The sequence below is a fragment of the Gossypium raimondii genome, chromosome 1 (genome assembly GCF_025698545.1).
Source record: "Gossypium raimondii isolate GPD5lz chromosome 1, ASM2569854v1, whole genome shotgun sequence".
NCBI lineage: Eukaryota > Viridiplantae > Streptophyta > Magnoliopsida > Malvales > Malvaceae > Gossypium > Gossypium raimondii.
In genome coordinates this window covers 7705024-7730126 of record NC_068565.1, presented here as the reverse complement: position 1 = coordinate 7730126, position 25103 = coordinate 7705024, and the positions used below count along the sequence as shown (strand labels likewise).

General features: G+C 37.0%; 1 protein-coding gene across 1 annotated transcript; it reads right to left on the bottom strand.

Moving 5' to 3' along the window:
• Positions 1–8566: 8566 nt before the first annotated feature.
• Positions 8567–16748, bottom strand: LOC105786732 (uncharacterized). The gene is made up of 5 exons (XM_052627471.1): positions 15793–16748; positions 13473–15643; positions 12503–13385; positions 11610–12366; positions 8567–8611 (listed from the first exon to the last, which is right to left on the bottom strand). Exons 1-5 carry the CDS (start codon positions 16746–16748, stop codon positions 8567–8569), a joined length of 4812 nt encoding a protein of 1603 aa, XP_052483431.1.
• Positions 16749–25103: the final 8355 nt, after the last annotated feature.

The window sequence follows — 25103 nt, the reverse complement described above, 5'->3', positions numbered from 1 at the left end:
AACCCTTTGCGGGTTTTCACCTTGGCCTCTCCTTTCTTTTTTAGAACTCAAAGCGTCCTTTGCGGGTTTTCACCTTGGTCTTTTTGTTTTTGTATTTAGGACTCAAATCGCCCTTTGCGAGTTTTCACCTTGGTCTCTTCTCCTTCTTTAGGTGAAGAAATTCTTGACTGAATCTGAGTTTATAGGATTAGACAAGTTTTTACCATCTATCTCGGTCAAAATCAGCACTCCTCCGGAAAAGGCCTTCTTTACCACATCAGGTCTTTCCCAATTTGGCATCTATTTCCTTCTAAAATCTTTTTGTATGAGAGGATCATTTTCAATACTAGGTCCCCTTCATGGAATTCTCTTAGGATGAACCGTTTTGTCATGAGCTCGCATCATTCATTTTTTGTACATCTGATTGTGACGGATAGTCCTCAGCCTCTTTTCTTCGATCAAGTTTAACCAGATTCATTCTACTTCACCTAAATTTAGTTTTGACAAAACTTGGAGAGAAAGAATCTCGACTACAATTGAAAAATCGTGATAAGCCAAAGAGAAAGGCGTTGCCCCGGTAAAAGTTTTTGTTTCTTTTTGTTTTTTATTTTTTTGTATTTTTGTATTTTTTCTTTTTTTATCCTCTACTGCCATTCATTTTGGGGCAATATGGCAACGAGTTATGGTGTCTGATCTTGAATTGACTGTAGACCTCCACTATTATGTTGTTGTTCAGATTCAGCGTATTGTCAGATATGATTCTTTCTGGCATTCCATACCAATATATGATATCATTTTTCAAGAATTTGTTGACTGCAAACTTTGTGACGTTAGCATATGAAGCAGCTTCCACCCACTTAGTGAAGTAATCAATGACCGCAAAGATGAAGTGATCTCCATTAGAAGCCTTCGACAATATTACCCCAATGACATCCATGCCCCACATGGAGAAAAGTTATAGAGAAGTCATAATGTGAAGAGGTGAAGGAGGTGCATGTGTCACGGGCCAAAGTGCAAAGCCCGTGACCATGGCACAAAAAGTGCCCCATGGAGGTCTATCGATTAGATGGGGAACATTTAGCCCACGAGAACTGGCTCAATTCAGAGAGTTGTTGGAGAAGCCTGTCAGATTGAAGCCTGGTTGGCCCGATGATGAAGACATGGCAACTTAGGCTAATTTTAGTAACTAATATTAGATGATAGAGAGAATCATATTTTGTAAAGATTAGATTAGATTTGATATAGCAAATCTTGTAAATCTCTAAAATCAAGGGATATAGTGAATCTTGTCCGTCGATTTAAATGTATCTTAACCGTCGATTTTGGGGGAGCTCAACTATAAATAGAGAGCCTCCCCTTATTTGTACTCATCCATTGTAAGCTGAATTCTTAAGAGTAATAGAATTCTTGAGCATTTACGCAAACATTTTCTGTGCATTCTTTCTTTGGCTTTCTGTTGTTCACTTGTAGCTTCTTTTGGCACAACCGCTTCCGCTATACAAATTGGTGCCTTGGAGGAGTTCTTAAAAGAATCCTCACTTTTGGGCGTAAAGGCTGACTTAGGTGAGTTTGGGATGAACGGATCACCTAAGGCCGCACGGATTGCGAGACGAAAGGCCTAGTCCTGTGACAAGTGGTATCCGAGCCAGGTTTTGAACCAAGTGATATTCGAGTTGGTTCGAAGGCATCGTTGGGATGTTGAAAGAATTCGTTGGTCAGAGTGAGCCAATGGAGACCCGTTGGAGGGCCAGAAAAGAAAGTCGCTCGAAGGACATGCTGACAGCTTTGGAAAATCGAGTGGTTAATCTCCAGGATCCTGTTGGTGACATGAGAGAGACACTCGAAGTGGTCCTGAATCGTATTGAGGAACTGAGGGAAGACAACATGGAATTCGTGCTGGACACTCTTAGGTCCACTTTAGACAAGTTGACGATAAGGGATGAAGCTCTCGAAGATATGGTGCTTGCCATGAAGAAATAAATGGAGGAGCTCAAGGGGGAGCTTACGATTTACAAAGCTACTTTGAGTAATGGGATGTTGTCTTCAAGGCCAAAGCAACAAGCAATGGATGTTCCCAAACCGGAGAAGTTCAAGGGTGCACGATCCGCAAGGAATGTGGATAACTTCTTTTGGGAAATAGAGCAATACTTTCGAACGATGGGCATCGAGGATGATGCTATTAAGGTAAACACTGCTTTAATCTATTTTACTGATGTAGCTAGGTCCACGGATGAGAAACGTGGTGGGAACGCAATTGGGACTTGGGAGGACTTCCAAAGAGAGTTGAAGAAGCAGTTTTAACCTCAATTTTAACGAGAAGGAGGCTCGAGCAAAGTTGCATCGTCTCACGCAACAAGGCACTATTCGGGAGTATGTTCGGGCATTTAGCGAGTTGATGCTTGAAATCTCTGACTTGAGTGAGAAAGAAGCTTTCTATTAGTTTGAGGATGGGTTAAAGTTGTGGGCAAAGCATGAGTTGCGAAGGAAAGGAATCACTGAACTTACTGTAGCCATGGCAGAAGTAGAGTCCTTTGTTGAGCTTGGTCCAGCGAGAGACAAGCTCGAGACGTCTAAGCCTAATGGAAAGGCCAATGCAGAGAGAAACCATGAAGAAGATGAAGAGGGACATAACGATGATTACAACAGTACCGATAGCACAAGTGGCAATGGGAAACCACGAGATGCGAATGGGGGATTCAACAACCCAAGGGACAAGAGGAAGAAGATAAAATGTTTCATTTGTCAAGGACCACACATGGCGCGAAAATGTCCAAATAAAATGATGATTTTTGCAATCAAAAAGAAAGATGAGCTGAAGGAAGAGGTGAAGCCTACCGAGGGCAAGACATCGAGAGTCAATTCGATGGTGCTCATTCCTGGGAAGAGGAATGGTGGAAAAGGGTTGATGTTTGTGGACATCAACATTGCGGGTTAGAAGCGGAGTGCTCTTATTGATATGGGAGCATCGGACTTATTCATGTCGGAAAAGCCTACGAAGAAGCATGGTCTGTTGATTAGGAAATCAAATAAGAAGATCAAGATAGCAACTTCCAAGAAAGCCCCAACTGTGGGAGTAGTTCGTGATGTGGAACTACAAATCGGCAAATGGAAGAGTAAGGAAGATTTCGAGGTAATCCAATTGGATGATTACGATTATGTGCTTGGCTTAAACTTCCCTGACAGGATTTAGGCAACTCTGCAACCATGGGCCAATCAAATCCATATTGTCACCGATCAGTCAACAAAAATGGTTGTGCCGGTGCATCAGGATATGAAGGTTGGGACCAAGGTGTTATCGTCAATCCAACTAGTCAAAGATGTTTCGTATGGGAGAAACATTAATTCGTCGGAACGGAAAGCTACGAAAGCCCCTTCAGAAGTGTTAGTGGTGCAAGGGACCGGTATGAAGCCTGCGGATTCGACTGTAGAGCCGACACCTTTAGGAAAGGTAGGTTGTGCATCGAGCTTCGAGGGAAAAGGAGCGATGCAAAAATAGTCGAGACGAGTAAATGCTACGAGTAAGGTACATTGCAAACACTCTGATAGTGTTTTGAATTCTGACTTGTTGGCTTGGCAAGGTCGTAGGGGCCCTTTCAAAGTTCATAAGCAAGGAGGCCAAGGAACTGTGGGTGGTATGAAGCCGAGATGTGAGAATCCAGGGGATTCCAGTGAGAACAACTCAAAATTGGGGTAAGTTAGAGCGGACACTTCTTGCCAACGGAATGTACCAATGAGTGCAACGGTTCAAGATAAGAGGCGACAGAAGATGAAGCATAGGTTCCGAAAGAAGGGACAACCCGATCGAAAGACAAGTTGGGAAGAAGCCGAGGAAACGAGAAAGTTTCAAGGTGAATCAAGTCAGTGTCATCCAAAAGTCACTACGAGGGCGTTGCGAGAATGGGTGGGGGAGAATGTCACGAGCCAAAGTGCAAAGCCATGACCATGGCACAAAAAGTGCCCCATGGAGGTCTATCGATTAGATGGGGGAACATTTAGCCCACGAGAACTAGCTCAATTCGGAGAGCTCTTGGAGAAGCCTGTCAGATTGAAGCCTGGTTGGCCCGATGATGAAGACATGGCAACTTAGACTAATTTTAGTAACTAATCTTAAAAGATAGAGAGAATCATATTTTGTAAATATTAGATTAGATTTGATATGAAAAATCTTGTGAATCCCTAAAATGAAGGGATATAATGAATCTCGTCCGTCGATGTAAATTTATCTTAACCGTCGGTTTTGGGGGAGCTCAACTATAAATAGAGAGTCTCCCCCATATTTGTAGTCATCCATTGTAAGCTGAATTCTTAAGAGTAATAGAATTCTTGAGCATTTACTCAAACATTTTCTGTGCATTCTTTCTTTGGCTTTCTATTGTTCACTTGTAGCTTCTTTTGGCACAACCGCTTCTGCTATACAAATTGGTGCCTTGGAGGTGTTCTTAAAAGAATCCTCACTTTTGGGCGTCAAGGCTGACTTAGGTGAGTTTGGGACGAACGGATTGCCTAAAGCCGCACGGATTGCGAGACGAAAGGTTTAGTCTCGTGACACATGGTGGAGGTAATTCTCATATCACCTTATCTTTATCTGGGTCGATCTGAATTCCTTTTTCAGTGACTATGAAGCCTAACAGCTTTTCTAACCTAGCTCTGGAAGTGCATTTTGCTGGATTGAGCTTGAGCTAGAACTTCCTCAATCTTAAGAAAAAATTTTCTCCAGACCTGTACATGTTCCTTTTTTGTTCTGGATTTTACAATCATATCGTCGACGTAAAGCTTGATTTCCTTGTGCAACATGTCATGGAATATGGCTACCATGGCTCTTTGATATGTTGCTCCCGCATTCTTTAATCTAAATGGCATCAATTTATAGCGAAACGTTCCTCATAGGGTTACAAATGTAGTCTTTCCCATGTCTTTGGGATGCATCTTTATCTAATTGTATCCAGAGAAGCCGTCCATGAAGGAAAATAGTGAGTAGCCTGCTGTATTATCCCCCAAAGTGTCAATGTGGGGCAATGAGAAATTGTATTCTAGGTTGGCCTTGTTCAAGTCCCTGTAATCCACACACATTCATATTTTCTCATTTTTTAGGGACTGGGACGATATTGGCTACCTATTCTGAATATTTGACCACTTGTAAGAACCCAGCATCAAATTGCTTTTTGACTTCTTCTTTTATTTTTAGCACAATATCAGGCCTTATTCTCCAGAATTTCTGCTGAAATGGCTTGCAATCTTTTTTTTATTGGAAGTTAATGTACTAAAATGTCAATGCTTAACCCGAGCATATCCTGGTGTGACCATGTGAAGACATCTTTGAATTCTTGAGTAACTTCAACGAGGTCTCGCTTCGTCTTTATGGTATGTTAATTCCAATCTTCACCTCTTTTCCTTCTTCCAAGCTCACAATTTCCATTGATTCCTTGTGAGGGAGGATTTGTTTCTCCTCCTGTTCTACCATCCTCAACAAGCCCAGAGATAAGCCACATTCTACGTCATCTTCAAAGTCATGAGATCCCTCTAAACACATGTCTTGTTCAAAAGGAAATTCTAAGTTTGTACCTGCGTCACTCATGTCATTGATATCCAGGGACCTATTGTAGGTACCAAAGAATATACAAATAATGTATGAATTAAAGAATAATTATCTGTACAGTATGATTATGAATGAAATGAAAGAATGATTTGGAAGAAAATCTCCAAAAGAATGAAAGAATAATTACTCGTATGGAAAGAATAAAAGAATATTTTCTCAAAATGAATGCAAAGATGTATTTCATTAAAATAATGATGTTCAGACATGAGCCTATTTCACAGAAGGATTCTTATCACTTCTAGGCTAAAAGCAACAAGTGTGTTCTGAACATTCCTCTAAGTAAGGTCTAAAAACTACAGGAATTTCCTCTGCAGTCCAATTGTTTAGCTCACTCCCCGGTTCATAAGGGCAGATATCTAACAAGGTCCCTCCTTCAATTGCTTCTTTGTATATGATATTGATGCCCCAATTTCTAGACATTCCCTCTGAGCCTTCATTATATTCAAAGAATTCTAGTTCGTTATCATCCATTAGGCCTTGTTGTATCTTAGCTAGCTGCTTTTGCATTTGCGTTTGTAGTTAGTCTTGCATCTCTCTTTGAAATTGTTCAAGTCTTTCTAATCTTTGGCCCATATCTTTTGTCTTTGCTCGGGTACCGTAATGATCTTTTGGTGGACCTTAATGCATATGATGTGATGTAATGCAAATGCATGAAATATATGCAAAAAGGCATCAATTCTAATTCATTTCCATTTAGAAAACTTTACTAGAAAACAAAGTTCTTTACATAAAACATATTAGATATACGACTTTGCCCTAATGCTCAGAACCTTAATTTTCCTAAGCAGTGAAGCTAACTCTTCCCCTCGGTCTAATTCCAGCTTGTACTTTACGTTTAGAGTATCAGATTATACTACCAAAGTCTGTAAGTAATCAGCTACATTTCGAATCTGAGCCACAGCCTCCCCCATAATGTGATCTCTGTTTCTAACTTGGTTCTGACAAAAGTGGAGCTGTTCTTTCTAACGCTCTTCACTGGGTTCAAGGAATTCAATCCGCATTTCATAGTTTTGTAATGCCACCTCTAATTCTTCTACTCTTCTTTTCATTTCCTCGATCTTTCTTAAGCTTGCTCTTAGCTTCATCGCAGAATTACGATTTCGATAATGATGAAGAGAGTTTTTAAGTTCAACCACTCTAGCCTTTAGTTTACCATTTTCATTTCGGCTCTCTAACAAACTCTTCTCTAAGGCCTCGTTTCACTTTTGAGTCTCTTGGAATTTCTTTTTCCACCTATTGGCCTTGATCTTCTCTTCTTGAATCTCTTGACGCCACTATTCTGAAGTTTTCCCCAACCCAACAGTTCTCATCGATAAATTGAACTTCTTATAATCTGTCTTCAAACTATCCAAGTCTTAATTTTTCGGTTTCTAACTTCTGATCATCAACATCTAATTTCCAGTGCATTTTTTCTTCCTCCAATTGCTCTATCCTCTTTCCTAGCTCTGAATTTTTCTTTTCAAAATCCTGATTTATGATTTCTATATCAGATTGCACCACTTGCGGGTATTCCTCCATCGATTGAACATCTTCTTGACTCGGCCTCAAAATGTTGTCATTGACTATTTTACTCCATCATCCATAATATTCAGGTGTTGTCATCGGTCCTACAGCAAATCTTTTCATCCGGTGCATTTGATTCCAAGCATTAAACATTTCTCAAATCTTTTTCTTATAGTTATCACCTTTATAAGAAAATTCACACTAAGCCAACCCTTACGTTACCAGTATGATCTGTCTTGATCTATATTGTCTTAAAATGAGCAGAGGAGTATATCTGACAGCTCCCCAAATTCCAAGCAAAGGGACCCAGTCTAAGTTTCTGCATTGATATAGAATCTCATCGGGTACCAACCAAGGAGCTCTCCATTCAATATCTTCATCTTGGAGATTTTGAAGGATCGTTATCCATCTTTCCTCTGTAATATCATCGCGCCTTAGCGTCGCTGCTAATTCTTTCAGTGGAGAATAGCTCCCGGAGAATACTCGATAAGAAACTTTATCTACTTTCTAAAAGTGACTGTGGAACCAAGCTAATAGAAGCTGTGCACAACCAATGAATCTTCTTTCACCCGTCCTCCGACACACGTTCAAAGATCTAAATGTCTCGGTCAAAATTGCTGGGATAGGCGTGACCCTCTTATCCAGTCGATCGAACAAGTCTATAACTACCTCATCTACATGTCCAAGCGCTTTAGGAAAAATAATTAGCTCGTAAATGCTCAAAGCAAAAACATCGACCTTTTTCTTCGTATCAGGGTGTGCCAAAATCAGATCTCGCAAACTCTAGGGGATACATTTTCTTTCTCTTTTCTGTTTGATCTGTGCCGCGACCTATTGCTCACTCATTCTTGTGACATTCATTAACTTCTTTACAAAAGTCAAGACATTGACGGCTTTAGAATAAACTTTATCTACTTGGATCCTCGGACAACGAAGTAAGGTTGTATACTCCTCCATAGTTGGTACCAAGTGTACTTTCCCAAAGGTGAAGCAACTAAAAGTGGAATTCCAAAATTGGGCCAAAGCTCGAAACAAATGCTCGTCTACCTTGATATCAAGTAAATAAGGCAAATCACCATAATTACCATAAAACAACTGTTTGACTTCATCATCCCATTGAGCCCAAATTTCTTTCAACTCTTAGAGATTGTTCTGAGTCATGCTGATACGAGTGAAGTCCCATAATTCTGATGTGTACCCCTGGTAACTGTCGTTTACGTCTGCCAAATTAAATTCACTTACTCAACCAACATTCACTAGTAATATAGGGTAAATAGGGAATCGTCCCACGAGGAAGCTTGCAACAAATCTATTTGAAGTGATTTAAAATTAAAGTGATATAAAAGGCATGCGAAAGAAAAGAAAACAAAGGAAAAATGAGGGGTTTATGTTTTATGATTGCTAAAAAAAAATAGTCTCAAGTAATAAATAAACTTTGGCTCGAATTAAAACGGCTGAAAAGAAAATTTCAAAAGGAAAAAATAATGCTTAGTTGGCGACGCCTTCATCCACCAAGCACAAGTCCTTTGCAACCTGAAATTAAGCTAAGAAATCAAATTAGCAGCAAGGCTGAAAAATCGCTTACGAAGCATTTTCCTATCCCTAGTAAATCATTCAATTAGAGAACGTTCATGATTGAAACCCTCCTTTAATTACCTTTGTGTCGACTTTGTTGAAGGAATTTTAGAGATTTAGTGACTTCGCCTTGCCTTAACCAAAGAAAATCCACCAGCGGCTTCTAAGATTAAATCCGAAGTTGTCTTAATTAGCTGCGGCCAATTATTTATCACTAATTCTAAGTTCAATTGAGAAATTCGATTTCTCAACTTACACTTAAATGATTATAGAAAAAATTCCCAAATTAATTAGGTGATCACTCCAATTGAGTTAGAAAAATTCCTTTGAAAATAAAATCAAACAACTCAAGAGTGCCGAATTTGATTTGATAAAATTTTCAAAGTACTTGTGCCTGGTTTCAGAAGTGTCGAACTAAGCTTAACTAAACTAGCCTCTCATAGCTAGCAAAGTAGAACACGAATCCATTGAAAAGAACATGAATTACAAGCTGATTCTTGCAAGGCAAAGTTCTTCGAGTCGTCCGATTTCCCTTCTCCCAACTAGCCGAATTTACTAGCTGCTACTCTAGCTCCTTGATCGAATTTGCTGGGCCAATTTTAGAAAATTCTGCTCACTTGAACCACGCCTTTCCTATGCTGCTGAATATTTTCCTCTGTTTCTTCTCCCCTCGTTTTTCAGCTGCTGTCATATCTATTTATGGGATAATAACCTCCCACAATTCAAAATTAATTCTGATCTTATCCCCTTTTTCTTAGCCTCACCCATCGCATGAAAATAGCTTCAGCTTAGAAGAGTTTTAATTTAACTCTTCAAAGCTGATTTGGCTTCCAATTGATTGAACTAAAATCGGCCACCGCTTGGTAAGAAGGAAATAATAATTCCCTTTTTAAGTTTGTCGGATGTTTGGCTTCCAATTGGACCGACTGCTCCTCCTTTCTCTGTTTAATTCATTCGACCTGCTGTACATCCACTTTGGACCGAATTTCCTTCTTTGTTTTATTGTCAATTCAATTTCTTTAAATCAACATCTGACCACCCTCTTCCAGCAGCCTTATTTATGCGAATTATCCTCCCAATTTGAGCTTGTACGGGCATCAACCTGCACAGGAAATAAAATTAAAATTAAATTGTTGAATTGGAGTGCAATTAAATTATTACGGCATAGAGTGTCTCTAATCAATTCAAGCTGAATAATAACTTAATTAACCACAAATTAATCAATAAATTAAATAATTTAAGTGAACAAGTTAAGCTCGAAATTGAACTTAACAAACTCCCCCATACTTAAATTATTGATCGTCCCTGAGCAATCAAGTCAAAAAGAATCAAGAAGAATTTCAGAATGTCAAGATTAGTCAAGAATTGTTGCATTTCTCATGCTTAGGATACATTTTTGAAGTCAATCAGTCTAGATTTTGGTTTATTCTAGAGAGTAAAGAAAAGAAATTAATCATGCTTCTTTGATCAATTCTCACCGGGAAGAATAAAATTATTAACACTCTTCACTCATTGTGTTTAGGCTAGTATAATGCTCTCAAATTGAAATCGACCATAATTAACCACCATAGGCTTGCTTGTCCATCTTACCTATAACATAACACATCAAATTCCATAAATATAATCGAGGCAAAAATAAAGGTTGTAATGAGGCCGAGGTAATGTGCAGCGGACGGGAGGAATTAATTTGGATGGTGGAGCTAATTTTTCTTAGGCTAGTTAAAATCATCCGGAAGTCATCAATTCTCTTATTTCTTTTTTTTCCGACTTTAACAGGAAGATGATTAATTCAATCGGCCTTTCATTGTTTCCATATCCCTTGATTTAGCCGATTTTCTTCATTGTGAACACATAATGCTTTATTCATTTAATCTTCTAGGAAGGCCGCAACTTGCTGCTCCTTTTTCACGAAAATCATCTTTTAATTTCCAGCTAAACGTCACCCCATATTGACCAGCATATGTCGAAATCAGGATGAACTTCCAGACTAAATTAACTAGCCTAAAAGGGTGAGTTGGCTCGGCTTTGGTTTAATTTCTGGAGGTGTAGAAAAAATAAGGAAATTAAGGCTTCAAATTGGCTAGCTAAATGGAAAAATGTCAAGGTCGGTTTCTAATGAGTAATCGTGGCTTAATTCCTATAGCCTCTTAAATCATATTAATGAAAATCAAATGTATTATTATCCTTAATAAGATCTAAAGTAAGTTCTAGAGGAATTGATAGCCGATAACAATAATCACACATGAATGAATAACAACCTCTCAAGTTGGCATGGATGTCCCAACTTACGCTCTATGCTTCAAATTCCTCACAAGGACCACATAGTTGATCAATTAAGCAGATTAATTAAAAAAAAATTTTAAATTAAATACGCACCAAAATCAATTAATTGAAAACAAAAATTTAGCCCAACCAATCGACATGCAACCACCCTACCCAACTTGAATTCATGAAATACATCTTCATACTTTTATTTAAATAGTCTCCTAAAGGAAATTCGACAAGACTTATTCATGAAAGTTGCAAACATCAAATATGTTAGAAAATCAATGAATTGATTCTCCCCCATACTTAATGTTTGCATTGTCCCTAATGCAAAAGAAAAATTAAAAATTAAAAATTTATTGAATGGAAAGAAACAATAATAATAGAAAAGATATAAGAAAACTTCCCTGAATACGTGGGTTGCCTCCCACAAGCGCCTTCGTTTTAAGTCGTTGGCTCGACATCACAATTTCTCATGGATCCTCAAGATTGATCTCCTCCAACCAAGCTGCATGCTCTCCTTCATGAAAATGTTTCAACCTGTGACCATTCACTTTGAAAATTTTATTAGTCTCGAGGCTCCTAATTTCGATTGCCCCATGATGATGCACTTCGGTTATTATAAATGGACCAAGCCACCTTATTTTAACTTACCGGGAAACAATTTAAGCTTAGAATTAAAGAGTAGTACCTTTTCCCCCACCTTAAATTCTTTGCGAATCAGCTTGGAGTCACGAAATGCCTTCGACTTACCTTTGTAGATGACCGAATTGTCATATGCCTCTAGGCGCAACTCCTCCAATTCTTGCAGCTTCAATTTGCGTTCTTTACCTGCCAAACTATAATCCAAATTGCATTGCTTAACAGCCCAGAATGATTTATGCTCAAGCTCAACGGGAAGATGACATGCCTTCCCAAAAACAACCCTGTAAGGTGACATCCCAATTGGCGTTTTGTAAGCTGTTCGAACCGGCCGCAATGCTTCATCTAATCTTTGAATCCAATCTTTCCTATTGGGATTAACAATTTTCTCTAAAATTCCCTTAATCTCTTTGTTACTACTCTCGGCTTGCCCATTGGTTTGAGGGTGATAAGCTGTCGACACTTTGTGGATGACACCAAATTGTGCAAATAAAGCTTTCAAGGTTCTATTACAGAAATGTGTTCCCTTGTCACTAATTATAGCCCTTGGTACCCCATATCTATTTAAAATGTTGGTCTTAAGAAGTTTCACCACAGTTCTAGCATCATCAGCTCTAGTTGGGAATGCTTCTACCCATTTCGACAAGTAATCAACACAAACAAGAATGTATAGATAACCGAAAGAAGAAGAAAAAGGCCCCATAAAATCAATACCCCATACATCAAAGATATCACAAACATAAAAATTATGTAATGGCATTTGATTTCGGCTACTTAAATTACCGGTTTTTTTGACATGATGCACATGTTTTACAAAATGCATATGAATCTTTATGAATAGTCGGCCAAAATAACCCACACTCAAGTATTTTATGAGCTGTTCGCTTAGGCCCAAAATGTCCTCCACCTTCTCGAGAGTGACAAAAATTAAGTACCGAATCTATCTCACTGTCATCGACACAACGCCTAATAATTTGATCACTACAAAATCGCCAAAGGTATGGCTCTTCCCATAAGTAAAATCGGGCTTGACTTTTAATTTTTTCTCTTAAATGTCTAGGTGCATTCGTAGGGAACTCTTTAGTCACTAAGTAGTTCACTAAGTCGGCATACCATGGCAAAAGACTAGACACACTATAAAGTCGCTCATCGGGAAATAAATCACTCGGCTCATCCCTCAAAATTCCAGTCTCTATCCTACTCAAATGATCGGCCACAAGATTTTCCTTACCTTTCTTATCTTTAATTTCCAAGTCAAATTCCTGCAAAAGCAAAATCCATCTTATTAATCGAGGTTTAGCTTCTTTTTTATGCAACAAATATTTAAGAGCACCATGGTCAGAAAATACAACAACTTTGACTCCTAACAAGTATGCTCTAAATTTTTCTAAGGCAAAAACTATGGCATAGAGCTCTTTCTCGGTCGTGGTGTAATTGCATTGAGCTGGGTTCAATAGCTCGCTAGCATACCTGATAATATAAGACTCCTTACCATTTATTTGCCCAAGTGCCGCACCAACAGCCTTATCACTGGCATCACATAAAATTTCAAAAGGTAATGCGTAATTCGGCCCTTGTATGATAGGGGCTGTGATCAATTTCAATCTCAATTCATCAAAAGATTTCCTGCAATTCTCACTAAATTCAAATGTGACATCCTTACCGAGCAATGCAAATAACGGTGATGATATCTGTGAAAAATTCTTGATGAACCGACGGTAAAAACCTACATGACCCAAGAAGGATCGAATTCCTTTCACAGTACCTGGATAAGGTAGATTTTTAATTACCTCAACTTTGGCTTGGTCGACTTCTAAGCCTTTAGCTGAGACGACATGCCCCAATACTACGCCCTTTTCAACCATGAGATGACATTTCTCAAAATTCAATATCAGGTTAGTCTCAATACAACACCTAAGAACTAACACAAGATGATGCAAACATTGATCAAATGAATCACCATAAATAGTAAAATCATCCATGAACACCTCCATTAAATGTGAGATAAAATCTGAAAATATGCTCGTTATACCTCTTTGAAAAGTAGCTGGTGCGTTGCATAATCCGAAAGGCATTCTCTTGAAGGCGTAAGTTCCAAACGGGCAAGTGAATGTGGTCTTCTCTTGATCCTCAGGTGCAACAGGTACCTGCAAATAACCTGAATAGCCATCTAAAAAACAAAAATGTGAGCGACGAGCTAACCTTTCTAACATTTGATCCATGAATGGAAGGGGGTAGTGGTCTTTTTTAGTGGCTCTGTTCAGTTTCCGATAGTCTATACAAACCCGCCAACCATTCTGCACCCTTGTAGGAATCTCTAACCCTTCCTCGTTGGTAACTATTGTAGTTCCTCCCTTCTTAGGTACAACATGAATTGGACTTACCCACTTTGAATCGGCTATAGGATAAATAACATCGGCTTCCAACCACTTTAAAATTTCAGTCTTGACTACCTCCATCATTGGTGGGTTCAATCGTCGTTGAGGGTCTCTTTTGGGAACTGAATCTGTTTCCAAGGCTATCTTGTGAGTACATAAAGTCGTACTAAGCCCCCGAATATCAGCTAGTGTCCAACCGAAGGCTTCTTTATGCTCCCTAAGAACCCTAAGCAGCTTAGATTCTTGCATCTCAGTTAAAGCATTCGACACTATCAATGGTAGAGTTTGATTTTCCCCCAAATAAATGTACTTTAAATTTTCGGGCAGCTCTTTTAACTCTAATTTAGGTGGCGAAATCAATGAAGGAACTTGCTTACCAGTCACCATAAGATTAGGGAGAATCGGCTTGAATCGTGTCAATTTGGGCGAGTCTAAAGCACAAACTGAGTCAATTAAAAAATCAGAAACGATAAATTCCTGCTTGTCGATATCAAAAATACTCTTAGCGAGAACGCTTTTCAACTCGTCTTCTTCTCCTAATTCATAGACATCTTGAACAAAATTGTCAATTACATCAAGAGTAAATACAGAATTAATATCAGTGGGATACCTCATAGCATCAAATATATTAAATTTAATTATCTCACCATCAAATTCCATTGTTAAATTCCCTTTATGCACATCAATTTTCGTTCTATCTGTCTTAAGGAAGGGTCTACCCAAGAGTAAGGGTACATCAACGGAGTTATCACTAGCTCCCATGTCTAAAACATAAAAATCAGCTGGAAAAACTAACTCATTTACTTGCACTAGAACATCTTCTAGAACGCCATCAGGGTAGGCATTACTTCTATCTGCAAGTTGAATTACCAGTCCTGTGTCTTTTAATGCACCTAATTGAACTCTATCGTAGATACTCCTAGGCATGACATTTATAGAAGCACCCAAATCAAGCATACCTCTATCTAGTTTAAGGTCTCCTATCTTACAAGGTATCGAAAACATGCCAGGGTCTTTACATTTAATAGGAAGCTTCTTTTGAAATACCGCAGAGACATTTTCGCCTAAGCTAATCTTCTCATTTCCAACTAATTTCCTTTTAGATGTGCACAATTCTTTTAAAAACTTAGCATATCTAGGTACTTGTTTAATTGCATCAATCAATGGGATATTAACTTGTACCTTACGGAAAGTCTCTAAAATTTCAGCATTGACGTCGTCTGACTTTTCCTTCCTCAAACATTGTGGAAACGGCGCCTTTGGCACATAAGACCGAGGTTGGTTATTAGCATCTTGACTTGCTTGAGCTCGAGGTTCGGGAACACTTGTTTCTTGCTCAAAATTTGCTGTATCGCGCAAAGTAGTGGACTGTTGTGAACGTGATTTCCCTGCTTCCTTTGGAGCTGCCTCAGTTTCGTCTACCTCATCACTGTTTTGGGCCTTCTTTAGTGACGATCTCAACTCCTTCCCACTTCGCAAAGTTATAGCACTGACATTATCCCTTGGATTTGCAACAGGTTGTGATGGTAACCGATTATTTACCTGTGCTTGCAAGTTCCCTAGATTAACGTCAGTCGACGAGGCTCTGGTTTGCAACTGCTTCACTGCCGATTCCAAAGACTGGAATCTTCCATCGGTTTCCTTTTTCTGGTTAACCATCATCTTCATCATTTGTTCAAGCATGGTATGAGTCTTAGTTTCAGCACTAAGGTTTTAATGGTTGGATTGTGCTGTGACAAATTATATGGTCGGGAATTTTGCTGCTCAAATCCCGGAGGTGCGGCTCGATTTTAGTATCTGAGATTGGGGTGGTCTCTCCATCCCTCATTATAGGTAGCTGAATATGGATCACACCTCCTCTGATTTGGAAAGACGGCATTAGCTTCCCCTTCCTGTAATGTCGGACACATATCTGTGGTATGTCCTTCCAAACAACAAATGCCACATAGTGAAGCTTTCGTATTACCTCCAGTCATCAATTTACCTACCATAGCCGTTAAGTTAGCTAACTGAGCCTCCATCATACTTGACTGCCCCTCATCCATTCGTTTACCCAAATCGGACCTCCTGAGACTGAATTGCTGTGTATTCTGCGCCATATTAGCAATCAAATTTCGGGCTTGCTCCGGAGTTTTATCAACCAATGCACCTCCACTCGCTGCATCAATCATTCCTCGATCTTGTGGTGTCAACCCTTCATAAAAATATTGCACTAAGAGCTGCTCACTAATCTGATGTTGTGGACAACTCGCACATAGTCGTTTAAACCTTTCCCAGTACTCATATAATGACTCACCCACCAACTGCTTAATTCCACAAATTTCCTTCATGATTGACCCTATTCTTGATGCCGGAAAATATTTCTCAAGGAAAGCCTTATGTAACCCTGTCCAAGTTGTGAATGATCCTGGCGGCATGTAATATAACCAGTCCTTCGCCAATCCTTGTAACGAGAAAGGGAAGGCTCGGAGCTTGATTTGTTCCTCTTCAATGCCATCTGGCTGCATAGTTGAACAAGTAATTAGAAATTCATTTATATGACGGTAAGGGTCCTCACCTGGTAGTCCATTGAATTTCGGCAACAGATTCAGGAATCCCAAATTAAGCTTTAATGGCCTATCAAGGGCAGGATATGTGATAGATGGTGGTTGCGCAGCCAGGTTAGGAGCGGCCAATTGCTTCAAGGTCTGGTTAGCCATGTTGGATTCCTCTGCAACGTTAGGCTCAACGTGAGGATTGAAATGTTCGGCTTGCTGGCTGGTGATGTTAGCAGGAAACTCCGATGTTCGTCGTCCACTCCTTAATAACATATACTAGAAGAACTAGTCTACCTGCATAAACAAAAACGAGAAAATAAAGTAAGTTCTGAAAATCAAATAGATTTGACTACGTCGCTCCCCGGCAACGGCACCAAAATTTGGTAACTGTCGTTTACGTCTGCCAAATTAAATTCACTTACTCAACCAACATTCACTAGTAATATAGGGTAAATAGGGAATCGTCCCACGAGGAAGCTTGCAACAAATCTATTTGAAGTGATTTAAAATTAAAGTGATATAAAAGGCATGCGAAAGAAAAGAAAACAAAGGAAAAATAGGGGGTTTATGTTTTATGATTGCTAAAAAAAAATAGTCTCAAGTAATAAATAAACTTTGGCTCGAATTAAAATGGCTGAAAAGAAAATTTCAAAAGGAAAAAAATAATGCTTAGTTGGCGACGCCTTCATCCACCAAGCACAAGTCCTTTGCAACCTGAAATTAAGCTAAGAAATCAAATTAGCAGCAAGGCTGAAAAAATCGCTTACGAAGCATTTTCATGATTGAAACCCTCCTTTAATTACCTTTGTGTCGACTTTGTTGAAGGAATTTTAGAGATTTAGTGACTTCGCCTTGCCTTAACCAAAGAAAATCCACCAGCGGCTTCTAAGATTAAATCCGAAGTTGTCTTAATTAGCTGCGGCCAATTATTTATCACTAATTCTAAGTTCAATTGAGAAATTCGATTTCTCAACTTACACTTAAATGATTATAGGAAAAATTCCCAAATTAATTAGGTGATCACTCCAATTGAGTTAAAAAAATTCCTTTGAAAATAAAATCAAACAACTCAAGAGTGCCGAATTTGATTTGATAAAATTTCCAAAGTACTTGTGCCTGGTTTCAGAAGTGTCGAACTAAGCTTAACTAAACTAGCCTCTCATAGCTAGCAAAGTAGAACACGAATCCATTGAAAAGAACATGAATTACAAGCTGATTCTTGGAAGGCAAAGTTCTTCGAGTCGTCCGATTTCCCTTCTCCCAACTAGCCGAATTTACTAGCTGCTACTCTAGCTCCTTGATCGAATTTGCTGGGCCAATTTTAGAAAATTCTGCTCACTTGAACCACGCCTTTCCTACGCTGCTGAATATTTTCCTCTGTTTCTTCTCCCCTCGTTTTTCAGCTGCTTTCATATCTATTTATGGGATAATAACCTGCCACAATTCAAAATTAATTCTGATCTTATCCCCTTTTTCTTAGCCTCACCCGTCGCATGAAAATAGCTTCAGCTTAGAAGAGTTTTAATTTAACTCTTCAAAGCTGATTTGGCTTCCAATTGATTGAACTAAAATCGGCCACCGCTTGGTAAGAAGGAAATAATAATTCCCTTTTTAAGTTTGTCGGATGTTTGGCTTCCAATTGGACCGACTGCTCCTCCTTTCTCTGTTTAATTCATTCGACCTGCTGTACATCCACTTTGGACCGAATTTCCTTCTTTGTTTTATTGTCAATTCAATTTCTTTAAATCAACATCTGACCACCCTCTTCCAGCAGCCTTATTTATGCGAATTATCCTCCCAATTTGAGCTTGTACGGGCATCAACCTGCACAGGAAATAAAATTAAAATTAAATTGTTGAATTGGAGTGCAATTAAATTATTACGGCATAGAGTGTCTCTAATCAATTCAAGCTGAATTATAACTTAATTAACCACAAATTAATCAATAAATTAAAAAATTTAAGTGAACAAGTTAAGCTCGAAATTGAACTTAACAACCCCTCGGTCAAGCTATCACCTTTCTCAAGTTGCATCCTCTCTGACCACACTTGGAGAGCCATATTATCTTCCATTTTATCAAGAAATTCATTCTCCATGGTAAGCTTTCTATTTAGTAACCGAATGCGAATTGACACCTTTTTATGTATATGATGACCATGTCATGCAAACACAATAAAAAACAAAGCAAGTTAGTACATTTAAGATCAAAATTTAAAGTAAACAAGAATTCACAAACAAGGTATCTACTCGGTCGACCACTACGGGTGCGGAGAGGTTCTACCTAGAGTAGGCTCTTAAGGCTTACTATATGCGGTTCGACTCTAAAGAAAGGGTACCTAAATCAGTAGATTCCTCGATCCTCACCCATTATCGGTTTATACAGACCGAGTTCAGTTCAGGGGAATACATTTTCCTATGACTATACGGAGATGAAAATCTCACGAAGGCATAGGTACGGATGTATCTCGAAAGTGATCCACTATCCTATACGAAGGTGAAAACCTCACGAAGGACTAGTTTCTCACTCCCACTTAAGAGGGTATAACTGAACGGTTATGCAGTGCAATATGCAATGATTGAAAAACTTAACCCAACAAAGCAAACATACCACAATGATGCAAACTATAACAATGCAATGAAAGAATCATAAATTTATATTGAATTTTCAACTTTCGACAAAAAGATAGAAATTAATCAATTTGTGGCTCGACTCTCAAAACTAGTCCCCAGTGGAGTCGCCAAGCTGTCGAAACCACTTTTTGAAAACAAAAATGAGTCGACCTTTATTTTGAAAATGAAAATAAAAAATGAGAGTCGCCACCGATATTTTAGGTGTGATCGGATCACCTTGCAATTCAATCGTTTTAATAAAACGTTTTAATTTTACTTAAACAATAATTTTAGTCTACGAAATTCAAGAAAAACGGGTTCAGGAGTCGGTTACATGCGAGGAAGGATTAGCACCCTCGTCATGCCCAAAATTGGTACCTAATTGATTAATTAATATCTTAATGTTGAAAAATTAAAAATTCGAAAAGAAATTTAAAAATACGATCCTTTTATTAAAAATTTAAAGAAGGGTGTATTTCACATTAATCGAGAAAAATAATTATATCCCATGAGTTAGGACACAATATCTTTAATCCCGACACGAGAATAAACACCAAAAATTTATTTATTTTTAGAAATTTTGATATCTCGGTTTCGGAAAAAAATCATATCCCGTAAGCTGGAACACGATCATTTTCTTATTCCCGAGATAATTTTAAGAAAATGTGTTTTTTATTTAAAAAATGGTTCATATATTTGAAATTATCGAAAAATCGAGACCCCGTAAGTTAGGGTATGATCTTTTCGAAAATCTCAAACACCGAGTATTACAGTATCTTAGAGGCTTTTGCATAAAATGATTTTAAAACTTAAATCATATTAAATGTAATCTTTTTATGAATAAAATGCAAGGGAATGATAATGTATAACGCAAGTGATAATTAAGAAACCAAATTGCACTCTAATGAATGACAAATAATTAATAAATACAAATAAACAATACCATACACATAAGAGCAATAATCTCACATCACATGTAAATATTAACATTAACATTCAAAAGCTAATGAACTAAAAGCTAAACTTAAACGAAGTTCCAAGCAAATTAACACAAATACAATATAACAAGTTTTAAAATAACTAAAAAAAGAACAACATGCAAGAAGGAAATTATAATCAATAAATTATATATTAAAATAAATTTAAAATACATATATGAAAGCTTGAGATAAATCAAAATAGCGTTAAAATAAATACTACATAAAATAATAATATCTAAATAAATTTTAAAATAAATATTATATAAGAAGAAAATCAAAATACATAAAATAATATACATATATTAATTTAAATAAGTAATACATATGGATTGAAAAACTTCATATAATAGTATATGTATAGGAATATTATCGTATAAATCTTTAAAACATAGAATTTTAAAAGAGAATTTTAAAAATAAATATATTATAAAAATAAAACTATTAAGGAGTGTATACCAATTATATTAAGTTTGCATAGAAAACATATAAGATAATATATGATAAACTTAAATAATGATACCTGATAAATTTACACAATAGTACATGATAAAAATAATGATATATTTTGATGATAATTTAAAATAATATTACATTACAAGTTTAAATAATATTAATGATGAATTCAAAATAATATTAAGCTTAAATATTAAAATAATATTAGATTTAAAATTTAATACATTTTTTTTAAAAATAATAGAATAATAAATACTTAAATAAATTAAAAATAAATCAAACACATTAAATTACATTAAAATGGGTTAAATTGAACTTAAAACAAAATTGGAAAAAAAAGAAAAAAGAAAATAAAACAAAATGAGGGGGCCTCAGCATAACGCGCGAATAACATGTGACAGCCCGATTTCGACCCTAATCGGACATAGTGGTTTCGGGACCACAAATCTGAGTCAAAAAAATATTTTAATATTACTTTAGGAGTTTACTATGTGTGAATTTGATTGTGTGAGATTTTCATGTTTCAATTTTGTTGTTTGAGTAATTGATTAAATAAAAAGGACTTAATCGCGTAAAAATAAAAATTTAGGGGTTAAAGCTAAAAGTATCTATTTGTTGTTGTCTTTTTATTTGGAAGGTTTAAACATGCAATTAGACCACTAAATAGTTAGTGGATGGCTAAGGACAAAACTAACCTTATTATATATATAAGTTATATTTATTTAAATAAGGCTAAATTAGTAATTAACAAATATTATAATATAAGATAGTTAAAAGCATAAAAACATTAGATTATTATCATCTTTCTTAGCCGAAACCAATAAGGAAGAAATCCATTAAAGCTTAGTCAAGTTTCGGCCATATTCAAGCTTAAATTCAATGTTCGTTTTTGTTCGGTTTTCGATAATTTTTACGTTTTTGAGATCGTTGCTTCGAATACTTTAAAACCCATGCCTTAATTTTATGAATTGTTGATGATTTTGAAATGTAACATTGATGACTGCTTGAGCTTTGTGATAGTTGATGATGAAATATGAAAGATATGTGAAAGATTAATATGTTTTGTCTTTGAATTTTTGATGAATTTGAGTAATTAGGGTTAAATTGTAAAAAATAAATTTTTGAGGGGTTAAAATGTGAAATAAATGAAATGTGTGGGCTTGTAAAGATACTAGGAATATTCAGCCCTAAAGGAGTGTAGTGAAATTTTGTGTATTTTGTGTTTTGAGCAAAAAGGAGTAAATTGCAAAAAGTGTAAAATGTTAGGGGCAAAATAGTAATTTTCCCATTTATGTATTTTTGGATTTAATTGAATGTTTTGATGAATAAAAAGGTTAAATTTGAATATGTTTAGATCGAGAAACGAAGAAAATAGATTTAGATTGGGGAAAAACGAAAGTAGTTGAATAGTCGATCGTGTCCGTTGATATACGAGGTAAGTTTATTAGCTATTTAATTTTATTAAATCAGTTTATATTACATGTATGAATATAAAATGTATTTATGTTGAGTTAAAATTAAAAGTATATAAATCGAATGAGAAGTATGAAAATTATGTATATATATGTGTTAGGTTCGAATGAGTATGAATATACAATTATATATACATCAATGTCTTTGTAAATAATTTAGGTATGGAACTATAGGCATGTGATGTATTCGAACATAGGTATGTATATATGTCAATAAAGTTTTAATTTAGTTAATGTTAATTGTTTTATATGTTTACATAATGTTGAATAGATATATATAAAGATATATATATATGTATCAAATATTTGTATAAGTTGGATTGAATAAGCATGTATATATATATGAATAAATAATTATATTGAGTATAGGTATGAAATTATATTTATATATATGTGTGTTAATCTCGAATATGTATGTGTATAATGTATAAGTACAAGTTCTTGTTTGAATATAAGCATAGAGTAATATATATTTGTTAGATTCGAATATGTATATATGTACATGTATAAGATCTTGTATTGAAAAGGTATATGAAATTATATAGGTATATATGGAATTCAAATGTTAAAAGTACATAGTATATTATAAGTTAAATCTTATGATATTAGTAGTGGAATCTAAAGTATGAGGTTATATATATATATATATAAATGTGTTTCGGTTGAATTTTTGAATTATTTAAGTTAGATTTGATGATTGGGATTAATCTCAGACGGTAAAATCACATGTGAGGGATCAGATCGATATCGTCGAAGGATAGATACGTGAAACACGTTGCGAATCTTTTCTAACTAAGATGGCAACATCAATCTGTAAGCAGCCGGCCCGATACGCTTAATAATCTCATATGGCCCAATGAATCTCAGACTCATTTTACCTTTACGACTTAATCAGAGTATTTTCTTTCACGGTGATTCTTTTAAAAACACTTTATCCCTGATCTGATACTCAATATCCTTTCGTTTCAAGTCTGCATACGATTTCTGACGATCTGATACTACTTTTAGACTATGTAACACCCCAAACCCGGCCTAGAAGTTAAGCCCGAATCTGGCGTGCCACATTGAAGTGTCTTTCGAAAACCATGTTTTCATTAAAAAACCCTTCTTAATTAAAAACTTGAGTAAAATCCCAGTTGCGTTGTTTTATTCCCAAAATTTCTTTACAGTTGCGGAAGCTAAGCTTAAAAGTAACCGATTTACGAAAACGTGATGTTTCAAGATTAAGTTGTGAAATTGTAGTGTTTTGAAAAAAGCTATTAACTTGGAAAATCACGATCTTCTTTTAAGACAGATAGAAAACGTAATAAACCGACGATCCCAATTCAAAATCCAGAAATTAACGGAGCCCTCATTACAACCTAAATCAAAATATAAGCACTTATAAGTAGGTAACTTAAAAGAAAATCGAAATCAATAACAGTTGTGTGGCCATCTCCGAGTCTCTCATAGCACCGATCCTCTCAATACTGGGGATTACATGCATAGTTAATAAATGGGGTGAGTTTATATAAACTTAGTGTGTAATCCCCTTACTAAAAAAACAGTCAGTATACAAAAACAGAAAAAGAAATAAAAACAGTCAGGGCTAATGCCTTTTTATAAGTAACGGTACTGTCTAATTCAGAGCATACGTGGGCCAAAACCCACTACAATATCATTTGGGTCACAGCCCATAACAAAAATAATTGGGCCTAGCCCAATCTCAACATCATTAATAGCTGGGCCTAGCCCAGATCAGTAACAGAACAGAACAATGTGGGCTTTAGCCCAATACAGAACAAGGTGGGCCTTAGCCTAATACCATATCAGTACAGTGCAGTCTTAGCCTTATATAAAATCAGTGTGGGCCTAAGCCCAAAACAGTATCAATGTGATGCAAGTATGCAACCCACCCCAATCCAGCCCAACACACCACCCGTACCAACCCTACACACCATGTGGGGACAAAGTAGACCCACCCAGCCCTACACACCAATATTGCAGCAAAGCTGCCAGTAATAATAACGCAGCAAAGCTACCGGAATAGTATATGTGGCAAAGCCACCAGTAACAGCACTTCCTCCACAACAAAATCCCAACCCCATGCAATATGTCGTGAATGTCATGCTCAACCATCACACGTGTATGCAATATGGCCATGCAAAGTAACAGTCATTTACACACATATTAAAAACATACTAGTCATTCGACCACAGTCAAGTCAGTCAAATTCGAAGACCAAGCCAGTCGTCTACCTACAAGGGCAAAATAGTCATTTTACCCTATAAGGGTATTTTGGTAATTTTCCAAAATGAGGGTATTTTGGTACTTTTTTGTAAATCAGGGGTACTTTGGCAATTTCACAAACTGAGGGTATTCGGTAATTTTGTAAACTGGGGGTACTTTGGTAATTTTACAAGTCGAGGGTATTTCAGTAATTTTGTAAACTAAGGGTATTTCAATAATTTTGTAAATCAAGGGTATTTCAGTAATTTTGTAAACCAAAGTATTATAAACAGAGATAACGATCCGAATGGGCCTAGCCCAAATGGGACCACACGCTCGTGTAGCCCATTTAGCCCAAATCTAGCCACAGATATGAGATTCACATAGTCCAGTCCAATATTTACTATACAATCATACAACTTATCCGATTGAGCCCACGGGCCCATTTGCCCCATATGGCCCATTTCGGCCCATCGTGGCCCAAATAGCCTAAACCCATAAGAACACTCATGATGGCCTCAACTATCGTGTCGAGGCTCCGACACGTGCGCTCGCACGCCCGTGTGGCTACCATCCCCGTGTGACCAGCATTTCGGCATTTGCCGCTCTACAGCTAGAGTAGTGCGAAATACACACCTGATGTGATTTGCAAATTCTCTTCGACCCGAACACTCTTATTTCGCAAATCAATGATTATCGCACTCTTGGTTCCCAGGCAATGTGTCAATCAACCTCGACTACCACCAGTAAGGAATAGAAGCAATGCAGGTTAGAGAAAGCGACGAATACCTTGAAAGCCTCGCCGATCTCCCCCCATCCAAAATAAGGAACAAATGAGATGGATATAATATAACTCTCCACAACAACAACCTCCCTAAATCCCAATATTCTCTCCTCAAATCTCT